This window comes from Neovison vison, chromosome 3 (assembly GCF_020171115.1).
Source record: "Neovison vison isolate M4711 chromosome 3, ASM_NN_V1, whole genome shotgun sequence".
Classification (NCBI taxonomy): Eukaryota; Metazoa; Chordata; class Mammalia; order Carnivora; family Mustelidae; genus Neogale; species Neogale vison.
Genome location: NC_058093.1, coordinates 36349218 through 36369052, shown reverse-complemented (window position 1 = coordinate 36369052; position 19835 = coordinate 36349218). Strand labels below are relative to the sequence as shown.

Sequence of the window (19835 nt, the reverse complement as noted above, 5' to 3'; positions counted from 1 at the left end):
CCAAATAGATGCAAAAGGGTTCTTGTTCCAAATAGTTAAACTGTGAGCTTAGCCTAGGAAAATAAGACAGAAACTCTCTTTTTGACCATAATTCTAAAACTGATCTATGACCTGGAGGAAGCCTTTATGTTCTTGGGGGGAGGTGGGGTTCTCAGGGGTGTGAGGACATTGAGCTCAACCAAAGAAACTATGCCATAATCAAGAAACACATGAAAAAGGACAGCTCTTGTAGACTTTGCACAGTTGAGCTGATAGGTCACGAGGCAGCTTCTGCCCCTCACAGCTTCTCAGGAGCACCTAGCTACTCCCTCCTGGTGCCTGTAAGCATGAGTACCCTGAGGTCTTCATTAGGTAGAGCCCTTACCACTAATAAAATACTCCTTTCCGCAGGACCCACATCTGGGAAGCGTAATAGAAGGTGGAAACAATATCTCCTCTGGCAGGTTTCTCTACAACATGGAAAAAGTTTGAAGAAGCTGCTTAACTTATCAAACACTGGCATGAGAAATCCAGACTCACAGTCTGTCAAACTAAAGACCTGAAAGACATGTTTGGTAAAGTGCCATGTTTGGTGTTGTAGGAGTTACCGATAGCCCTTAATAAAAAGCAGCGTGAACCACGAGCTGGCTCTGGGGGTGGGAATCAGAGCGATGAAGATTAACAAGGTGGGAAAGAATTCGTGATATGACCACATGCTATTACTACCCTCCCTACTCAGAACAGCAGGGAGCGATGCTCCTGGAGAAGGTCGAAATTCCTCCTCTGCCTTCCAGGAGGTGGTACATTTAAACCATGCTAACATCCACACCAAAGGAACAGCAAGTCTTTTGATTTCTAAAGATTTTCAACAGAAGGAAATTCCAAAACTGGATCCCAGCCCTCACTTTGTTATGATGGTAATAATTTTTAAGCATTTTTACTTGAACAACCAATAATATAAACATCCTATATCACCACTGGAACTTCTTTCCTTTGCTATGTGAAGTTTGTTTGATATATCAGGCATTTCAATTAGTTTCTGTGCTTGAAGCTATCACCAGGGTCAGGGAGGAAGCCCTTCTCACCTGGAACACCGGGGCTCCCTCTTGGGCCTGGAGGTGCCCCCAGCAAACCTGAAAGAGATAATTTTGGTGCGTTAATAATTTATATGAGGTTAATTTCATTTATGCCCGGTCAGTTTCACTTTGGTAACAGAAGGCCATTTAATTACCATACATCCAGAACACATGAAACACATGATCAGTTCTGTGGGAGAAGAAAGTCCGGAACTGTGAAGAACTACATTGCCACTAACCATTCAACGCGAAATAAAGCCAGGGGATCCGAGCCAATGAGCAAACTGTACCTGTTTCTCCCTTTTCTCCAGCTGGACCAGGAATTCCATCACGTCCCTGGCTGCCTCTCATACCCATTGGTCCAGGAGGTCCTGGGTATCCTGGAGGTCCTGAGAAAAGAAATGTCATGTGTAGAATTCTGTTAAAGGGGTTCCTTCCCCAGAATGTAGTTATATGATGCCCAAGTCACAGTGACACTTAGAACAGAATAACACTATTGCAAGGATTATCACGTGAGAATGTGTGGGTTGGCAGATCTCTGAGTTAGTTAGGTATAAATACCTAAGCTCATAGTTTTTGCATTTCTGTCCCAGGACTGGGTCACTGGGAGCAACCTTCTGAGGGGCAGCAGATAGGTGGGTATACAGAGATTCCAACCTCAGGAGAAAATGTGCCTCCCTCGAGAAGGGGAAATAGACGAAAGTACAAAAATGGAACCTGGAGGGCCTTTGACTCCTGGAAAACCAGGGAAGCCTTTGATGCCTTTTAACCCCAAATCACCATCAGGGCCTGGCTTTCCTGTAAATGAAGAGAGAAGAGAAGGAAGTAGAACAGCACAAGATGAACGGGTACAAGGATGGCTAAGGTGGGCAGTTCTTATAGTCACTTGTGCTCACACTGGCCCTCAGGCCTTTGTCCTGCCTGCTGTTTGTCCACAGAAGCCCAGCAGAGATATGTCGAATCCCTTTCAAAGGTCTGTCCACGCCCCCCACAAGGACCACTTGGCATCTGATGTATTCCTTTAACCGGGACTTAACAACAAATCCACCGAACCTTTCAGTATTTGAAAAGATCACTTAAATAGTATCTTCAAGTAAGCTGCAACCCGGTAGCTTGGCGGTTGTTTTGAGTAAAACAAAACAAAAACTTAAAACTCAAATGATAAGCCACTAAGAAAGCCAATGCTCAACCTGGAAACAGTCCAGAAAAAAGAAACCAACAAAAAAATCTCTGCAGTGTTACAGATTGAATTGTGTTGACCCCCAATTCACATGTTGAGTTCTAACCCCAGGAACTCAGAATATCACTGTATTTGGAGATAGGGTCTTTAAAAAAGCAGTTAAGTTAAAATGAGGTCATTGGGGTGGGCCCTGATCACAGGGACAAACACACAGAGAAGACCACCATGTGAAGACTGAGCAGGGAGTTGCCCAAAAAAGCCCAGGTGAGAGGCCTTGGAGGAGACCAAAGGTGCTGACACCTTGATGCTGCCAGAGCTGTGAAAACATAAATTTCTGCTATTTAAGCCACCCAGTCTGTGTTGTTATGGAAGCCCTAGAAAACTAATACAAATATCACAAGGTTGGACAATGAACTAATATTTTATGTCTTTAGGCTGAGTTCTTGGAGATAGAGCTTAAGTTTGGTTCATAGGATCAGGTTTTTTGTTGTTTTGTATGTGTGTGTGTGTGTCTGTGTGTGTTTGAAGTAGGCTCCACACCCAACATGAGGCTTGAACTCACCCCCTGGGATCAAGAGTTAGATGTTCTACTAACTGAACCAGCCAGGCGCCCTCTACAGCATCAGGATTTTAGATGTCAGCCCCCATACTGGCTGATTTGTAAAATCTGGGCTCCCCCTGATTAATTTACGGTTCCTTTGTGTCTAAGAATTTGAGAATTAAAGTTGAATAAAAGCAACTGAAGTACAATAACCTAAATAGCTTCCTGTTTACGGAGCTGATTCCAGGAGGTCAGGGCTATGCTCAGTGTCATGCTTCTGGCTTTCAGAGTTACAAAGCCCACACTCACCTGGGTGGCCAGGACTCCCGGGATTTCCAGGGGCTCCCTCAGTTCCAGCAGGCCCCGAATGTCCAGGGGCGCCAGGTAGCCCTCTTTCTCCTTTCCTTCCCATGTCACCTGGCAATCCTGGATCTCCCTTAAAGTCAGTCAAATACCTTTAAAATCCTCATATAAGCAGGATATGTGATCAGAACCGGGTATGAACGATGTTTGTTGCATTTATCACTCAGTTATTTAGTTAGCAATGCATATGCCACATCTGCTATGTGCCAGCACCATGATCGGTGCCAGGAACAGGATGGCAATAGTATTTATGGGAACCAGTGCAAAATACAAGGGCAGCACAGGTAAATTGCAGGGACGGTGATGAGCCATTCCTAGGGGACAGAAACTGGAGGGATAAGCTCATAAGCTGAGAGCTGTAGGCATTCTTAGTGGTGGACAGAGGATTAAAAACCCCAAGTTGCCTGAAAATGCAGTGGTATCATCAATGTCCTTTGCCTACACTGAATGCAGCTGCTTTGCTGATACTCAGATACTCACTGCACACCAAAATGTAACTACTTCAGTGGCCAGTGTACCTTTGGTCCCGGTGGTCCTGGCCTTGTACCTGCCGAATAACCTGGCTCTCCCTTATCTCCTTGGAGACCGGGAACACCCGGGAGACCCGGTCTTCCGGTTAAACCTGGTAGTCCCAAAGCTCCCCTGTGTCCTTTAGGACCTGAAATTAGGAAAGAAGTCCAGTAAGATAGGGCAACACAGGGATCTTGAAGCGTTCGACTTCTAACTTTGGCACAAACCACCCTTCTCCCAAGAAGCTGGTTTTTCAGAATCACGAGGGCATCAGGGAGTTATAATGGATGATTTTCACATGATAATGAATGTTCTGTTCTTGTGCATGAACTAAGAGCACATAGTACATTTGTCTAAATGTACAACTAGTTTTACATCAATTTTCTACCAGATGGAAAACCAAAACAACAAATCATACAGAAAATTTAGAACTGGGAAACAGCATGAACTTTAAGCTCATAATAGGATCTTATACCTTACCTGGCACCCCCATGTTCCCCATGCTTCCTGGCCCACCACGCGGTCCTGGTTGTCCAGGATTCCCGACGCTGCCTGAATCCCCTCTGGGGCCTTGAGAACAAATAAACGGTCACATGCCCTGCACGGTTCTGGACATAGTAGGTGCTCAACAAATATTTGTTGCTTGCATGCATAAATGAATTCTGAGCAGCCAGACCAGCTAGTTTAAGTGCTTGTATAGCTGCCTCTTTGCCTCTAGATGAGCAAGGGACAGAGGACCCAGACAAAGTAAAATTAGAGAAAGTTAAATTCTTGGATTTCAAACATCACAGTCATGCTAGGACCAAGGCCAACAGAAAAGAGGAGGCTCCTGCCACCACAGAGCAAAAGATTTCCGAATGCAGTACTGAAATGTGATTGCTCATGTAGTGTATTTTGTCACTGATGTGGTCGGAGAGAAGAGGAGGCTGTGTTAATTCGGTTAGAAAATTTTCTTTGCAAAAATCAGTAGCTTGTTTCAAAAAGAAAGTGGCAGATCTGAAAACCTCTAAATTGCTATCTGATTTTCTTCTCTGATATGGGATATTGTGATAAACTATAGAATGTATATTTCATAATACATATCAGCATGTATAATACATGTCAAAATAACATTTGTAGTACAAAAATGGAATTTTGTGCAAGTTAGTATTTTTCTAGTTGGTATAGGCTGACTATCAACAGCTTCATTTGGGTTTAATTTTGAAGCAAATGTCTGTTGGAACACTATGCAAGCAAAATTCATATTCAACCCAATACGTCAAGAGATACATTTTGGCTACATTTAGATCTGGGAACACTCAGGAGACCGAGATTTCTACCAGAGAGTCAGCTATACCTGGTGGACCTGGTGGTCCAGGTGGTCCTTCCGGTCCTTTTAAACCCGGTAACCCTGGAATGCCTCTGTTTCCTTTTTCACCAGGCTTTCCGGCAAACCCTAAAGTTAAAAACCACGTATGAGGAACACAAGTTAGAATTGTATCAGACTTCTCTACATCCTGATTAAACTTGGTGAGATGTTAGTGTAATATGGTATAACATATTTGTTTAGAACACGGGCAGACATGAGCCCTTTTCCAAAAGAGGATTAAATAAGATAGTACGTATAAAACATTAGCACGATGCCTGGCCCGAGTTAGCTCTTAAATAACACTAGCAATGATAATATGTACACTTGAAACAAACATATTTAAGAATTAGTGGCCTAAATATAGCTTCTTAAAAATTTTTTTTCTTTTTTAGTAATGACAGAGGACCATTTACTACACTATTCTTGTCCAGACTATGCCCTTCTCAGATCCACTTATTACAATTATCATTTACTAAGTAATTAGTGCATGGCAAACATTATTTTCTTTTATTTATATTATTTAATCTGCAGCCAATGTCAGTCTTTCCTTGAGCCTTTCCGGGCTGGGTGTAAAGACGACAAAGCTGAGACTTTACGAATTCAGCAGACTAGTCTAGAGTCACCACCCATTGGTGGTGATGCTGCGATGTGTATCCAGCTCTGCAGCCTGGAAAGCTTGTGAATTTCCTACTTTCTATATAACATGGTCTGGATCACATTATTCTCTAACTTAAAAATGTTCCTTGAATCTGTAATATGTACAGGGCAAATTACACACTCCTTCCACTGGCACTCAAAGAACTTACTAATCTGTCTATGGCCTGGCTTTGGGCCTTTTCTCAAGCAGATTTCCTTCCTTTGCACTGTTCTGCTTACATCCTTATTCGTTCACATAGGGACTGAGTATCGAATTAATAGGTCTTATGCTGAGTACTGGAAATGTAAATCCTGTTCCCTTTCCCCAAGTTTTTAGTGTTTAATTGGGGGGTCAGCCAAGTAAGTAAACAATTACCACCCAGTGTGATATGTTCTGTAATAGAGTTGGGCACAATATGCTACAGGAATGGATTTCTGCAAGAGGGGATAGTGTGTGTGTGTGCGTGCGTGTGTGTGTGCGCGCACGCGTGTGTGTGTTAAAGACTGAACAGAAGATATTTGGATGGAAAAAACATGAAACAGGACAAGATGCCCAGGCAAGAAACTAGCATATACTAAGAAATAATGAGGGGCAGGTGATTGGCTATTTTCCTTTGTAATAATTGTTTTTTTTCTATTTATGTCACTTATCACAATCTTAAAAAAAAACAAAACAAAACATATTATTCAGCACATTCATTTGCTTTGGGTTTGTGGGACTTGGCAGGTTATATCTTGAGGGCCAAATCTGGTTTCGTGTTATATGGTTGGAGGGCTAAAAATGGTTTTTCTGTTTTTAAAAGATTGGGAATAAGCATACAAACACTAACAGATAAAAAAGAATATGCAATAACGGGGACCATAGAACCCTGGATATTTACTATCTGGCCCTATAGATAAGATGTCTACAGACCCATTAATGTCTCTTTCCTCCTTCCCCCCACCAAACTGCACACTTCCCCATGACCAGGTTACTGGTACTACCTCTACTGTGCTCAATTCCATGTCTTCAGCACATAATAACATACTGAGTATATAGGCACTAAAAAGTATACTTGTTTGAATAAATATGTCATGCTGGTGGCAAAGCAGGCAAAAGGCAAGTGATAAAGAAACTCTGTAAACCAATCTGAGTTTATTTTTGCCATACATGGCAAAAAGGAGGGTTTGAGACTTATAATTAAAATGAACTAGTAGCAATTTAAATACAGCAGACCCAAATTGCAGAATTAATATGAAAGTAAAGAGTCATGCATTGTGGAGGCAACATATTATTGCGCAAGGCCCAGAAGAGCCAGTTTTCATCCAGGCTTGGGCCATCAGCTAGCTTTGTGACTGTGGGCAGGACATGAAACACCAGCTCTCACTGTCCTCATTTGTCAACTACAGGGATTTTCTTGGACAATTCTTAGCCTCAGAATCAGCCCCAAGTTATTCCCAAAGAAGAAGACTGTACCTTTGAGGCCTGGTTCTCCTTTGTCCCCCAGCAAAGTGGATATCTGAGAAGGTCCCCGAGGTCCTTTATCTCCTTCTTCCCCCTTGGTTCCTGGGGGCCCTTTCTCACCCTTTGCTCCTGGAATTCCAAAGCTACCTAAAAAACAGAAGTAGCAACATCAGTTCCTTAATTCTTGAAATAGTTCTTAAGGATTCAAAAATTGACAGTGCTTACCATACAACAAAACAAAAGAGGACAGATAAACCAAAACAAGCAGCCCCATTAAGGCAGTGGCATAAAATGCCAGGGAGAAAATTCAACTCCATTCAAATAAAAAGAATGCAGAAAATAGCAAAATCAAAGACATAGTTCTCTCATGGAAACTACTTCTCCCTCAAAGGATAAAACAGAACTTATTTTGGTATTAAATAAGTGAACATTGTTCATGCCTCCTGATCCTGGAAAGATACTCCCTCACTTACCCCTCTGTCCTGGGGTGCCTGGGTTCCCAGGGGGCCCAGGAGGGCCAGCATCTCCTGGATAGCCCACCATCCCCATCATTCCTTTCTCACCTGTAGAAGCAAGTTTACACAAGCAGATCAGATTGTGCACAATGAGAGAAGCAAAATATTCCATAAAATAAAATAACTTATACTTCTAAAGAGGGTTGAATGGTTTCTGTAAATAGAAAAGTAACTATTTGTCTGGGAGACAGGTTAGTACACAGTCTTTATTACATCATGTATATGGAAGTCATTGGTAGCAAATCACATTTGTAGATGAAAAGAGAACATGTTGAAGATTTGGATTACTCCCTCCCAATCCTTGACCATCAGCTCTCTGTTATAGTCCCTTATTTTGTTTTCCTCAGAGCAGTTGTCGATTACTGAACTTAGTTGTTGTTGTTGTTTTTTAAAGGATTTTATTTATTTGACAGAGAGAGAGATCACAAGTAGGCAGAGACGCAGGTGTGGGGGGGGGAAACAGGCTCCCTGCTGAGCAGAGAGCCAGATGTGGGGCTCAATCCCAGGACCCTGAGATCATGACCTGAGCTGAAGGCAGAGGTTTAACCCACTGAAAAAACCCAGGCGCCCCTGAACTTAGTTTTTAAATGCGTTTGCTATGGTCTCCCCCACTGTCAGAGGCAGAGTCTTGTCCACCAAGGGCTTGGAACAGTGCTGAACCATGGTAGGAGCTTAATAATATAAATGAAAGAATGATTTGCAGATTAAGTTGTTCTTCTGGGTTCTTCCTGGGAGAAGAGAGATAGCTGAGGTTCTTATGCCATGAGGAGACTACTGGCATATTCTTCCCAAATATATAAACTATAAAACTAGTGATGAAATAAAAAGAATGATAAGGGAATACTATGAACAACTATATGCCAGCAAATTAGATAATTTGGACAAAATGTACAGATTCCTAAAGAGGCACAGATTACCAAAACTGACAGAAGAGGAAATAGAAAATCTGAGTAGACCTATAACAAGAAATCGAATTAGTAATGCAAAGACTTCTTACAAAGAAAAGCCCAGACTCAAATGACTTCACTGGGGAATTCAACCCAATGTCTAAGGAACATCAATTTTTCACGAACTCTTCTAGAAAATACAAAAGAAGGAAATACTTTCCCTCTTGTTCTATAAGGTCAGCATTACCCTGATACCAAAACCAGACAGAGATATCACAAGCAAAGAAAAAGACAGACTAGTATCCCTTACAAATGTAGAGGTACATATAAAAAGGATTGCATGGTCAGTGTTGTCAAACCCTGGGTAATTGTGAAATGTGATCATCCCACCACCACCTCTGCCCTGTTCTCTAACCTCTTTGCAAATAATTCAGTAGGAAACACTTACACTAACTGAAAGAGGAGAGTAGAGTCAAAAGCCTAGGCTTATGTCCAATTTATACAGCTACCTTAAAAGAAAATATGGAAGACGATGGAAGAAGAAGCATAAAAGCACAAAAAAGGATACCTGGTGGTCCTAAAAATCCTGGATTTCCTGGATATCCTTTTTGACCAGGTGGTCCCATTGCACCTCGATGACCTGGCATTCCTGGTGGTCCAGGTTCTCCAGGAAAGCCTGACCTATCCAAGCCTGGAATACCTGGGTCTCCCTTTGGCCCTGTTTCACCTCTTCTGCCTGTATATGAATGAATGAATGAATGAATGAATGAATGAACACACAACTGCTTTCCCCACCAACTCCAGAAATACATTTTTTAAAAAGATTTTATTTATTTATTTAACAGAGAAAGAAATCACAAGCGGGCAGAGAGGCGAACAGAGAAGGAGAAGCAGACTCCCTGATGAGCAGAGAGCCCAATGTAGGTCTCCGTCCCAAAACCCTGAGATCATGACCTGAGCCAAAGGCAGAGGCTTAACGCATTGAGCCACCCAGGCGTCCCCAGAAATACATTTTTTTATGTCTGTAAATATGTAGCTGTGTGATCATGAACAAACCACACCTTTATCTGATTGATGGACGTCCCCTTCTGTACAATTTCTAAGATCCCTTCTAGCTTTAACATAGTTTCAGTGATTTGTGCAGTAATAAAAATGTAGAATTTAGATCTATTTTCTAGTCCTTCAGACACATCCTGGGACTGCCCTTTATGACTGTAGTTGGGTCTTTAACCTGCAGAATACATACACAACCATAGGGGGAGGCGAGCCACTGGATGCTTCTGGAAGTAATAATAGCACTATAACAACCATTAATGTCTTGGCCAAAAATTGGTTTGTGAGCATAAAAGCAATGTGACAGACCATAGGCATTAGCTGAGTTCTAAAGAGTTTTTCTTAGTTCACAGATCTGAATGAGAAGAACAAATAAAACAGAGTAAATGTCATATAATCTGGGCTATGTAGCCTGGGGCATTTAGATTTATTTCATACCTTTATTTTATGTTCCTTGGGAAGCAATTAACTACATATCTATTTATCACTTGATATACCTATGGAGTTAAAGATAAAACATTTTCTGAGAGTTTATATGTATATAAATATATGTGTAAATAGAAGTTTCTATGTATCTTCAGTGTTCATACAATCTTGCATACAAGACACAAACCAATTTTACTGTATTAATTTCAGGTCTCTTACTCTGTAGGTGGTACTCACTGAAACAAATCCGTGACAGAGTTTAGATGGCAAAAATAACATTTCCCACTGAACAGTGGGTCAGAACTTGTTGCTGGACAGTTCCCATGTTAAGCAGAAAAGCACAGAGCAGGAATCTTCTGCCACCTGTCTGCCTAATGACTGGTTTTAAGGCCCTCTTCTTACCCGGTTGCCCTTCCAATCCATTTAATCCTGGAAGTCCCTGGGCTCCCCTGGGACCTTCTGTGCACCTTCCTGGCGGTCCTTTTTCTCCAGGTGGTCCGGGCTTCCCTGGATCCCCTGCAAAATAGAGTCCAGGAATATATTCGACAAAACCCGAGGTCCTAGTACTGCTATCACAGTCCTTCTCCTGTAACTTTCCCCCCTAAATTGAACCTATGTTTAATACCACTGGTATGTCTTTTATAAAGGACAATTGTTATAAGGGACAGAAGGAAGGAAGGAGAAAAGAAAGAAAAAAACAAAGGGAGAACAGCAATGTTGAATGGAAAAATAGACGCTGCAGATTCTATCTGTTAAACTGGAAGTTTGAGAAGAAGCCTTCGTCCTAGAGCACCTTCAACTTGCTGCATTTTAGCAGAGCTCACCATGGAGAAAAGTAATTACACTTGCTATTGTACCTTGGGGTCCACCAACCCCTCCAGTTCCTGGAATTCCAGGGAGACCTGGAGGTCCAGGGAATCCAATTTCTCCATTTTCCCCAGAAATGCCTCTTTCTCCTGGAAAACCTGGTGTTCCTGGTTGTCCAGGCATGGCTAGTCCTGGTTCTCCCTGTGCACAGAACACATGTTAGTTTCACTATGTAACACTTCCAACTCTTTCTGCACTGGTCTTTAGGCCAATGACTTGAGAATAATCCCTTTTGCACAGTTACCACCATTCCACAATTTTTTCCTTTCTCAATTCTAGCTACTGAGTTCTATAAAATTATGCTTGACCATTCTTGAGGCTCTGTCACTGCCACTTTTACAGGAGACTGAAATTGTAAACAGTCCAGATGTTTTTACTTTTGACAGTTTTGATCATAGTGATCCACACATTTTTAGAGTCCTTCCATTTTAAATACTCTGAACATTCCTGAAGATTAGGGAAGAAACAGGGAGGCAAAACTGTCTTCTAACACTACTTTTCCTTTCTAAAAGTGAGGGATGCTTCAAAGAAGTGTTAAAAACTATTTAATATCGGGGCGCCTGGGTGGCTCAGTGGGTTAAAGCCTCTGCCTTTGGCTCAGGTCATGATCCCAGGGTCCTGGAATCGAGCCCCACATCGGGCTCTCTGCTCAGCGGGGAGCCTGCTTCCCTTCCTCTCTCTGTGTGTGTGCCTCTTTGCCTACTTGTGATCTCAGTCCATCAAATAGATGAATAAAAAAAATCTTAAAAAATTATAAAAAAATACTATTAATATCTTCATCATCTACCAATATATAGATAATTCTTACACACAGAGCATCCTAACTGGCTGACTGTGATTGCCCCCATTCATCCCCACACATCCATCTGAGTTTTAAATCTTGAAGACCTTGGCTCCTGGGAGACCTGGTTCTCCGGGTGGCCCGGGCTTTCCCATTTCTCCTGGACAACCCGGTGCTCCTTTTGCTCCAGGAAAACCTTGCTCTCCTACAGAGAAAACATAATAAATGTTGCAGGAGTAAGCTTAGTAAAAGATTTAGAGCAGTATCCCTGTTATTTTATCCAATGTTTTTATGAGGCAAGTTGCTAGAGATGTTTTTATGGAAGTCTGAATGATGAAAAAGCCAACTGCTACAACGGCAATCTAAAAAAAATCCATTCCAAATCACATCCTCAATTGAAAAATGACTTTCCCCATTTTATTGTTCAGCATGACAACAATTTTGATGCAGCAATTTCACTGATTCTGGTTGACCATTTGGGTGACTTTTTCTTTTGGAGTATAATTTACATAAAATGTACAGCCAAATGAATTTTTGCATGTCTATAAATCTATTCAAGCATGACCTAGTCAAAAATATAGAGCATATCTGCTGCCCGAGTTAGCCTTTCTCAACATGGGTTGCTCAAGAGAATTACTTCCTACTGCCATTGAATATAATGAATTAATTTCTTTCTTATATATTTGTAGTAGGATAATTGAGAAAGGAGTCACAAATATCATTTATTCTATTCCCTAGTTCACAAGAGGAAACCCTAGAGAAGCAATACTGCATTCAGAGATTGCTTTTGTGCCTCTAGTTTGACCAAATTTTTTTTTCTTAGTTTGACCAATTTTTAATTCACCATCAGTTTCTGGGATTATTAAGTTCAACAGGGAAACTTTGAGTCTGAAATTTCAGGGATTTCTCAGGCTACTTCTGGTCCCCATAATTTATAGTCTCCTTACAGAGGGTGAATCCATAGTGTTACAAACAAGGATGCAAACTTTAATGCAGGGTCCAAGAAGGAGGAGGCAAAAATATGGGCCAGGGGGCGCCTGGGTGGCTCAGTGGGTTAAGCCGCTGCCTTCGGCTCGGGTCATGATCTCAGGGTCCTGGGATCGAGTCCCGCGTCGGGCTCTCTGCTCAGCAGGGAGCCTGCTTCCCTCTCTCTCTCTCTGCCTGCCTCTCCATCTACTTGTGATTTCTCTCTGTCAAATAAATAAATAGAATCTTTGAAAAAAAAAAAAAAATATGGGCCAGGCTGCATTACTTTACAGATCATTGGGAAGACATCCAAGAAACCGGAGTCAAAGACATTCTTGAAACTATTACATTTTCCATTTCAAATATTCATAAACTGAGATCAATATATCTATATTTGTAAGCACTAATGACATTAATCTAGGAGATCAAGTATCAAAAATGGATTCTATTTTCACAGACACTCTAAATAATATTGAAACAAACATAAAAGGATTAAAAAATCTAAAAATCTATGCAACAACCCAGGGATGAAATGGCTAGTATGTCATCCTAGACAAGACTCTGATGTATTTGTTAGCTTATGGTTTGAGTTCTCAGCATCTGGATATCTTGGGAGTGATTTCCCTTTGATGAGAAACAGCATTCATTCCCAAAAGAAAATAACTTCTGTAATTTGTAGGGGAGTGTATAGGAAAGCCAGTTAATTGTAAATTAATAGTCCTTTTCTAATTATAAAAGAAATGTATAAAGCTAAAAAATTATATAAATGTAAAAAGTGCACACATTTATTTAGAAGTCAAGAAAAAATTCCTCATAATTCCACACTCAAAAAGAATCACTACTACTATTTTGTGTGAATTTACTTCCAACTTTTTCTACATATTTTAAAAAATTTAATTGAGATGAGATGCATAAATCTGTGTGAATTCTGCTTTTTGATCTAACATCATTGTAAAATTTTTTTCCCTTGTAAGATGGGTGGAAAACATTATTTTAAATATCACATTATGGATCTTTTCAATGTTACTCATGACACATTCTATATTTTCTAAATACCCACAGTAGACCCTATGTTTTAAAATTTGTACATTTACCCTTAGGTCCAGGGGGCCCAGGGAAGCCGATTCCTGGAATTCCTGGTTCACCATCAGGCCCAGGAAGACCCGGATCACATTTTCCTCTGGATCCAGGGATACCTTGAAACACACACACATCCACGTGAGAAACTTCCCCTCATCTTGCCCTTAAACAAAAAGTCTAAGTTTCTGTGTCATTCAAGGCCTTTTGGGAAATTAAGAAATAAGTTTAACATAACCCCAACCGTATACTCTTCTTTCCTCTCCATTCTTATCCAAGGAGTAATCATTAGCAGTTACAAATAGTGTTTAAGATAGAATTTAATTCCTATAAAGAAATAGTCTGGATAGCTTGAGCTACAGAAGTCTCCCTCCATACATGCAAAGTTAAGTTTTAGATCATATTGTCAAAGAAGTTACATTTTCAAATGAAGAAGCTGTGGGAACTAGCTTGATTAACCACTGGCAAACATCACTTACTCCCCCAACCAAAAATCCATGGAGATTGTTCTTCTCTTGAATTCCTTTTAAGTAATTTTACTGTTTTCCCTCCTCCTCCTCCTCCTCCCTCCTCCTTCTTTATCTATCTTTCTATATATTTATTTATTTGGAATCAGAGGCACCAATGGGAGTAATTTGGATGATCTCAAAGTACAATGACAAGTCCCCTACCTGTGGGCTTTTTAATCTCACACAACTCTGGCCTCTGCTCTCTTTTGGTGCCAACAAATAGAGTTTTTCTTACATAGGGAACAGTGTTTTCCAAGGACAGTCAGGATGCCATTTGATGGGAGTCACCAGACATGGCAGAGGGGATACTCACCAGGTGGACCTTGGGGGCCAGCACGGCCAGGGGGCCCTGGAGGTCCTGGTGGCCCTGGGACTGGTGTCGAAATACCGAATTCTCCCTTAGGACCTTAAGAAAGTTCGTGATTATAAGATTGGTGTGCGTAGTGAAACTTTTTTTTGGTTCAGAAGAAACAAATGTGATACAGGGGGTTTATAAACCTAGTCCAAGGAATTAAAAATAAAAATAGACTTGCTTCCATTGGTTTCAAAACTGGCCCAAAGATGACCAACCCACTGAAACTTTTTTATTCAGTTGAAGAATATTTATAAGCACTTACTATTGCCTAAGCTTTGTTTTCATTAATAGCCCACCTTAATGCTAGTCTACTGAAAGAGAAGCTATTCCAAGAAACATTGATAATATGGGATTTATCTCAAACATTGGTGAATATTTATTTGGTAGGGTATTTATTTTTTGGGCTACTAGTTTACAAGGGAAGGAAATATAGTATGCCGAAGAAAACATTAAGTGCGGCTTGGGCACACACCTTAACCTCTGATAAGTTCTTCACTTGTCATTGGGGAGATACAGCCTAACCAGCCCATAAAGATTTGAGATAATGTGGGTATGGTGGTCAACATGGAAAATATGTTAGTGATTTGATTTATGCATATATTTACAGAAAAAAAAATAACTTTACAATAGTGTGATGGGGAAAATTTGATAAAATATTTTACAACAATGGAGTTCTTTACTAGAAATTCGTATATAGAAAGAACAGAAGAAGATTTGAAGCTAGATTAGAACTTTTTCTTTAAAGGGCCGGATAGTAAATAATCTGGGCTTTGTGGTTCAGATGGTCCCTATGGCACTACTCAACACTTCCTTCGTAGCATGGGAAGAGCCAAAACCAGTATGTAAATGAATGAGTGTGACCGTATGCCAGCAAAACATATTTATGGACACCGAAACTTGAATTTCATATAATTTTCATGTGACATAAAGGATTATTCAAATGTTTTCTTTCCCCCCCAATCATTTAAAAATAGAAAAACTATTTCTAGCTCATAAATTATACATAAATAGGGGGTAGACTGGATTTAGGCTATGAGCCGCAATGGTTTGCCAATCCTTGGATTAGAACAGCAGCCTCAAAAGTAAAAAAATATATATATATTTGTGATCATAAAAGAAGCTTTATGTACATGTGTGGGCAGAAATGCATGCATATAATTTAAAATATATATAAATACTTGGGAAGCACTTACAAATATTTTACTATACAAAGAATTGGAGGCTATTAGTTTAGTGGGTCTAACCCTTTAGAAAGTGATGTTAGAAGTAAAAAATAATAGGGTGGCATTATTTGTTAAAAACTGTCCTCCACATGACGATTCTCATCTTTGGCCATGCTCTCTGCTCCAGGTAAACATTGAGGATTGGATCCCTCCCAAATCCACCAACTATGTTCAGATTGTGTGGATCTCAAAAGTTCCTGGGACTTTAGAACTATTATCAGAAAACTTTTCTTCATTTATCTTTGATATTTTGAAGTTTTATTTATAAACCATCCATTGGATTATGGGTCAAAAAGAGCAAATTTGCAATAACATTAGTGGATCCTTGAGACTTACAAGAGGCTTCTCAAGATCAGTTTCATAGATTTGGCCTCCCCTTTGTCTACCAAAACTGACTTCCACTCATTCCATATATTTCTTTTCTTTTTTTTTTCTTTTTTGTTAGATTTGAGCCTCAACATGGGGCTCAAACTCATGACCCTGAGATCACGAGTTTCAAGCTCCATGGGCTGAGCCAGCCAGGACCTCTCCATCCCAAATATTTCTATTAGTAAATAGAGACAGACCATCAGGAAATTTCAGCTGAGGTTGGTAAAGGGAAAATGAATTTTTTTAACATATCCTACATATTCTTTCCCAGTGTCTGTGAGGTGATATATTCTACTGATCAGAAGCAAGTTTCTATGCATTCATTAGTCTTGGGGAAGCTTCACTCGCTCTAGGAACTATGAGCCCACTCCATAGGAAAACAGGACTGGAAAGAAAACTAACCAACCGGCTTCTCCAGGTGGTCCAGGGGCTCCAGGAACTCCTTGGGTGCCCTTTGGACCAGGTTCTCCCCGTGGTCCATAGTTTGCTGGTCCAGGTGGTCCTGCAGGTCCTGGGGACCCAGGGATGCCAGGATCCCCCAGAGGACCTCGATCTCCCTTCTCACCACTCAGGGCCTGTGACAATGGGAATATGTTTATAGTGCTTCAGTCCAGTATCTCTTTATGTGGGTTAAGCTTGCCGTGACTAGGAGGACCCGATAAGCAGCCAATGAGGAAATCTTGAATTACACAGCAGTTGGCATTTGAAGGGAATTATTACTAAACTCAGAGCATGGCCTGGTTTCTGCTGTTTTGTGCCCCTTGGATTTCAGCAACATTTCATGAACTTGGACATCTCCTGAGTCCCACTGAAGGCGTCCTCTAGCAGGATGTTATACATATAATGGCCCCTAAAACTTTGTTCACATCAGCCATTGGTTCAAATAGCTTAAGAGCTGGAATTCATGGAAATAACATATTTCTGAACTAAAACCAGCACAGTAAACCTTTGTTTGCTCTTCACCAGCTATTTTCATCATAAAGGAGGTGAAGATACAGATAGACAGTATTTGTTTTTTTCTTATAAAATTTTTTTTTTCAAAAGATTTTATTTATGCATTTGTCAGAGAGACAGAGAGAGCAGAAGCTGGGGGAACTGCAGGCAGAGGGAGAAGCAGACTTCCCATTGAGTGAGGACCCTGATGTGGAACTTGATCCCAGGATTCTGGGATCATGGCCTGAGCTGAAGGCAGACGCTTAACCAACTGAACTATCCAGGCATCACATAAAATATCTTTTTTTAATTGCATAGGCTATAACTTTGGAAATGACTTGTACACTTCAAACAAGTCAAATATGACACAATAATCGAGTTCCTCTTCCATCCTAATATGGCCCCAAATAATAAATTTGACTTGATTTTTCATTGTTCAGTATCACTGAGTGACTAACTGATGTTTTGTTTTGTTTCCTTCTTCTGTAATGACAGAATATAAGACTCAACACATCACCTTCTTAATTTTTTTCTTTACTTTACTTTTACTGGAACCAACAAGGTAATTAGTGAGATGCAAAGGGAAGCATCACGTGAACTGTCTTAATATTAGACCAAAGAATTCTAGACTCTTTCTCTCAGTCAGTATAACTGCACTCACGCACTCCCAAACATACACATTGGGACATCCAGGCCCTTTGTCAGAGGAGAGTCTGAGAAACTCAGACTGGAGCTGGGTCTCAGCTAGAAAATGTTTTGTTGTCAAACAATGTTGGGAAGACCGTATACCACATCTATATCTTGGGAGCCACACTTCATATTCTGATACTAAAGGGTCTGTAAATGAATCTTCAGATTTATTTGCCAAGTTTTCCTGTTCAGGGTGGGACTCTCTTAACTCTCTCTTAACTGGATAACTCTGATCAACCCTGGAAGAAAGTGGTATTTCCTGGAGCAGCCTGGGCAGCATGCTTGGTAAACTTCCCACAGATACATTGGGAGGAAGTGCTCATCCTCTGACCCCAGGACATTTTAAAATCGATCCTGGTAGGAATCTCTCATGTGAACATGTGAGAGATTCTATCCCTATTCCATGAAAAGAGACAGAACCTACAGAAGCTTAGGTATTTTAAATGACAAAACATTTGATCTGTTTATTTGACAACTCTACTCTTAAATATTCTAGTCTTTAAGCATTTATTTTGACTTAAAAGAATAAACACTGACCCCAAAGTATTGACTAGAACTTTCCATTATTAATCATTTTCTGAACTCGTCTATAAACTCACTGGATACAGAGGTGGGAATTGTAGCTTGTGTAGGCAACAAAGGCATTATCAACGTGGAATTTTATTTGGGCTACAAGCACCACCGAGTCCCACCTGTGTGTCAGATACTATGCGTGTGTGCCGCTGTTATTACCAGTTGGGAGGACCCACTGTGCTGGGTGGCCAACCATTTTCTGAATGGAAATTGCCCAAAGTCGTCACTTCAGAGCATTTCAATTGCCGGGAAGGGAATTTGAAAAAAGTTACTCAATACTAACCGGTTCACCTTTGGGTCCTGGTGATCCTTTGATCCCAGGAGTTCCAGGAATTCCGTCCAAGCCCCTTCTTCCAGGATGTCCTCTGAGCCCAGGGTCCCCTGGGGCACCCACTTCTCCCTCAGGCTTCGATGCTTCACCTTTTTCTCCTTTAAGTCCTGGATTCCCCGGAGCGCCCGGGAATCCCTAGGGCGGTACAGAAACAAGGCTGCATTGCATTTGGGTAAAGCTGTTCTTGTGCCAATCTTACCAAAACAAAAAACAAAACTAGAATTTTTCAGTTTTAATGAACATGAGCTTTTTTTTTTCAGACACTTTCTTTAGCCTACAAGTGTAATGTCAAGCTTTTTGGTTTCCTTTTCTCTCTATTTGCTTCCAACACTGGAAAAGAATACAGTCAGTGAATTTCAATGTAACACACAGTAATATTATTCAATATAATACAAACATCATCATAATTTAGATGACGTTAGAATGTTGGTCATTTTAACATGCATTATGGATAATTTGATTTATCTTTATATAACTTTCTGATTCACTGTAATAATCAGAATTTTAATTTGCGAATGTTTATTTGGTATCATTTACATATCATAAGACGTATCTGTATACGAATACAATGCAATGGTTTTTAGTAAATTTGTACACTTATGCCACAGTCACCACAATCCAGAGTTTAAACATTCCCATCACTCCCCCAGGTTCCCTCAGATACACCTGCAGTCAGTGCCTGTTCTCAGCCTCAGCCCCAGGTAACGACAGATCTGCCGTCTATCTCTGACACCGCTTAAATGATTACAAATTCATTACTGATTCACTTATTCCTTCACATATCATTCATTCAATCATTTAATCAAGAATCTATCAAATGCTCTGATATTAAGTACTCTTTGCCAAGCACCAAAACTATGTGTGGCTCAACTGTATTTCCTGAGTGTGCTGTTCACCCAAATTAACACTAAAGCTTCCAACCCATGACATCTTACTGGAGATCCTGGAAGACCCGCACTTCCCGGGGACCCTGGGCTTCCTTTAATGCCAGCTGCCCCTTGGCCTCCTGCAAAGCAGTAAATTATTAAATATTCATTGAATGCCAGCTCCGAGTAGCCAGGGTAATGCAGTAAATGAAGAGAATAGGGTGTTTTCTTCTGAGGAAACAAAGACAATTTGTATCTTAAAACACAGAGTGCAGGGAGAGAATGCGAGTACATAAGTGAATTAAGAGATGATGTAAAAAAAAAAATTAAAAAAATC

General features: G+C 40.6%; 1 protein-coding gene across 1 annotated transcript in view; it reads right to left on the bottom strand.

Moving 5' to 3' along the window:
- COL4A3 (collagen type IV alpha 3 chain) overlaps positions 1-19835 on the bottom strand; it is a 126389-nt gene that overhangs the window by 12885 nt on the left and 93669 nt on the right. Inside the window, exons 24-41 of the mRNA XM_044241731.1 lie at positions 19568-19638; positions 18585-18767; positions 16512-16680; positions 14472-14564; positions 13667-13768; positions 11714-11811; positions 10816-10966; positions 10361-10474; positions 9048-9215; positions 7551-7640; positions 7090-7224; positions 4986-5084; positions 4130-4219; positions 3658-3797; positions 3086-3212; positions 1773-1853; positions 1346-1444; positions 1065-1112 (exon numbers count right to left, since the gene is read on the bottom strand). Of these exons, the coding sequence (XP_044097666.1) occupies positions 1065-1112; positions 1346-1444; positions 1773-1853; positions 3086-3212; positions 3658-3797; positions 4130-4219; positions 4986-5084; positions 7090-7224; positions 7551-7640; positions 9048-9215; positions 10361-10474; positions 10816-10966; positions 11714-11811; positions 13667-13768; positions 14472-14564; positions 16512-16680; positions 18585-18767; positions 19568-19638 (2058 nt within the window). The remainder of the gene's footprint in view (positions 1-1064; positions 1113-1345; positions 1445-1772; positions 1854-3085; positions 3213-3657; positions 3798-4129; positions 4220-4985; positions 5085-7089; positions 7225-7550; positions 7641-9047; positions 9216-10360; positions 10475-10815; positions 10967-11713; positions 11812-13666; positions 13769-14471; positions 14565-16511; positions 16681-18584; positions 18768-19567; positions 19639-19835) is intronic.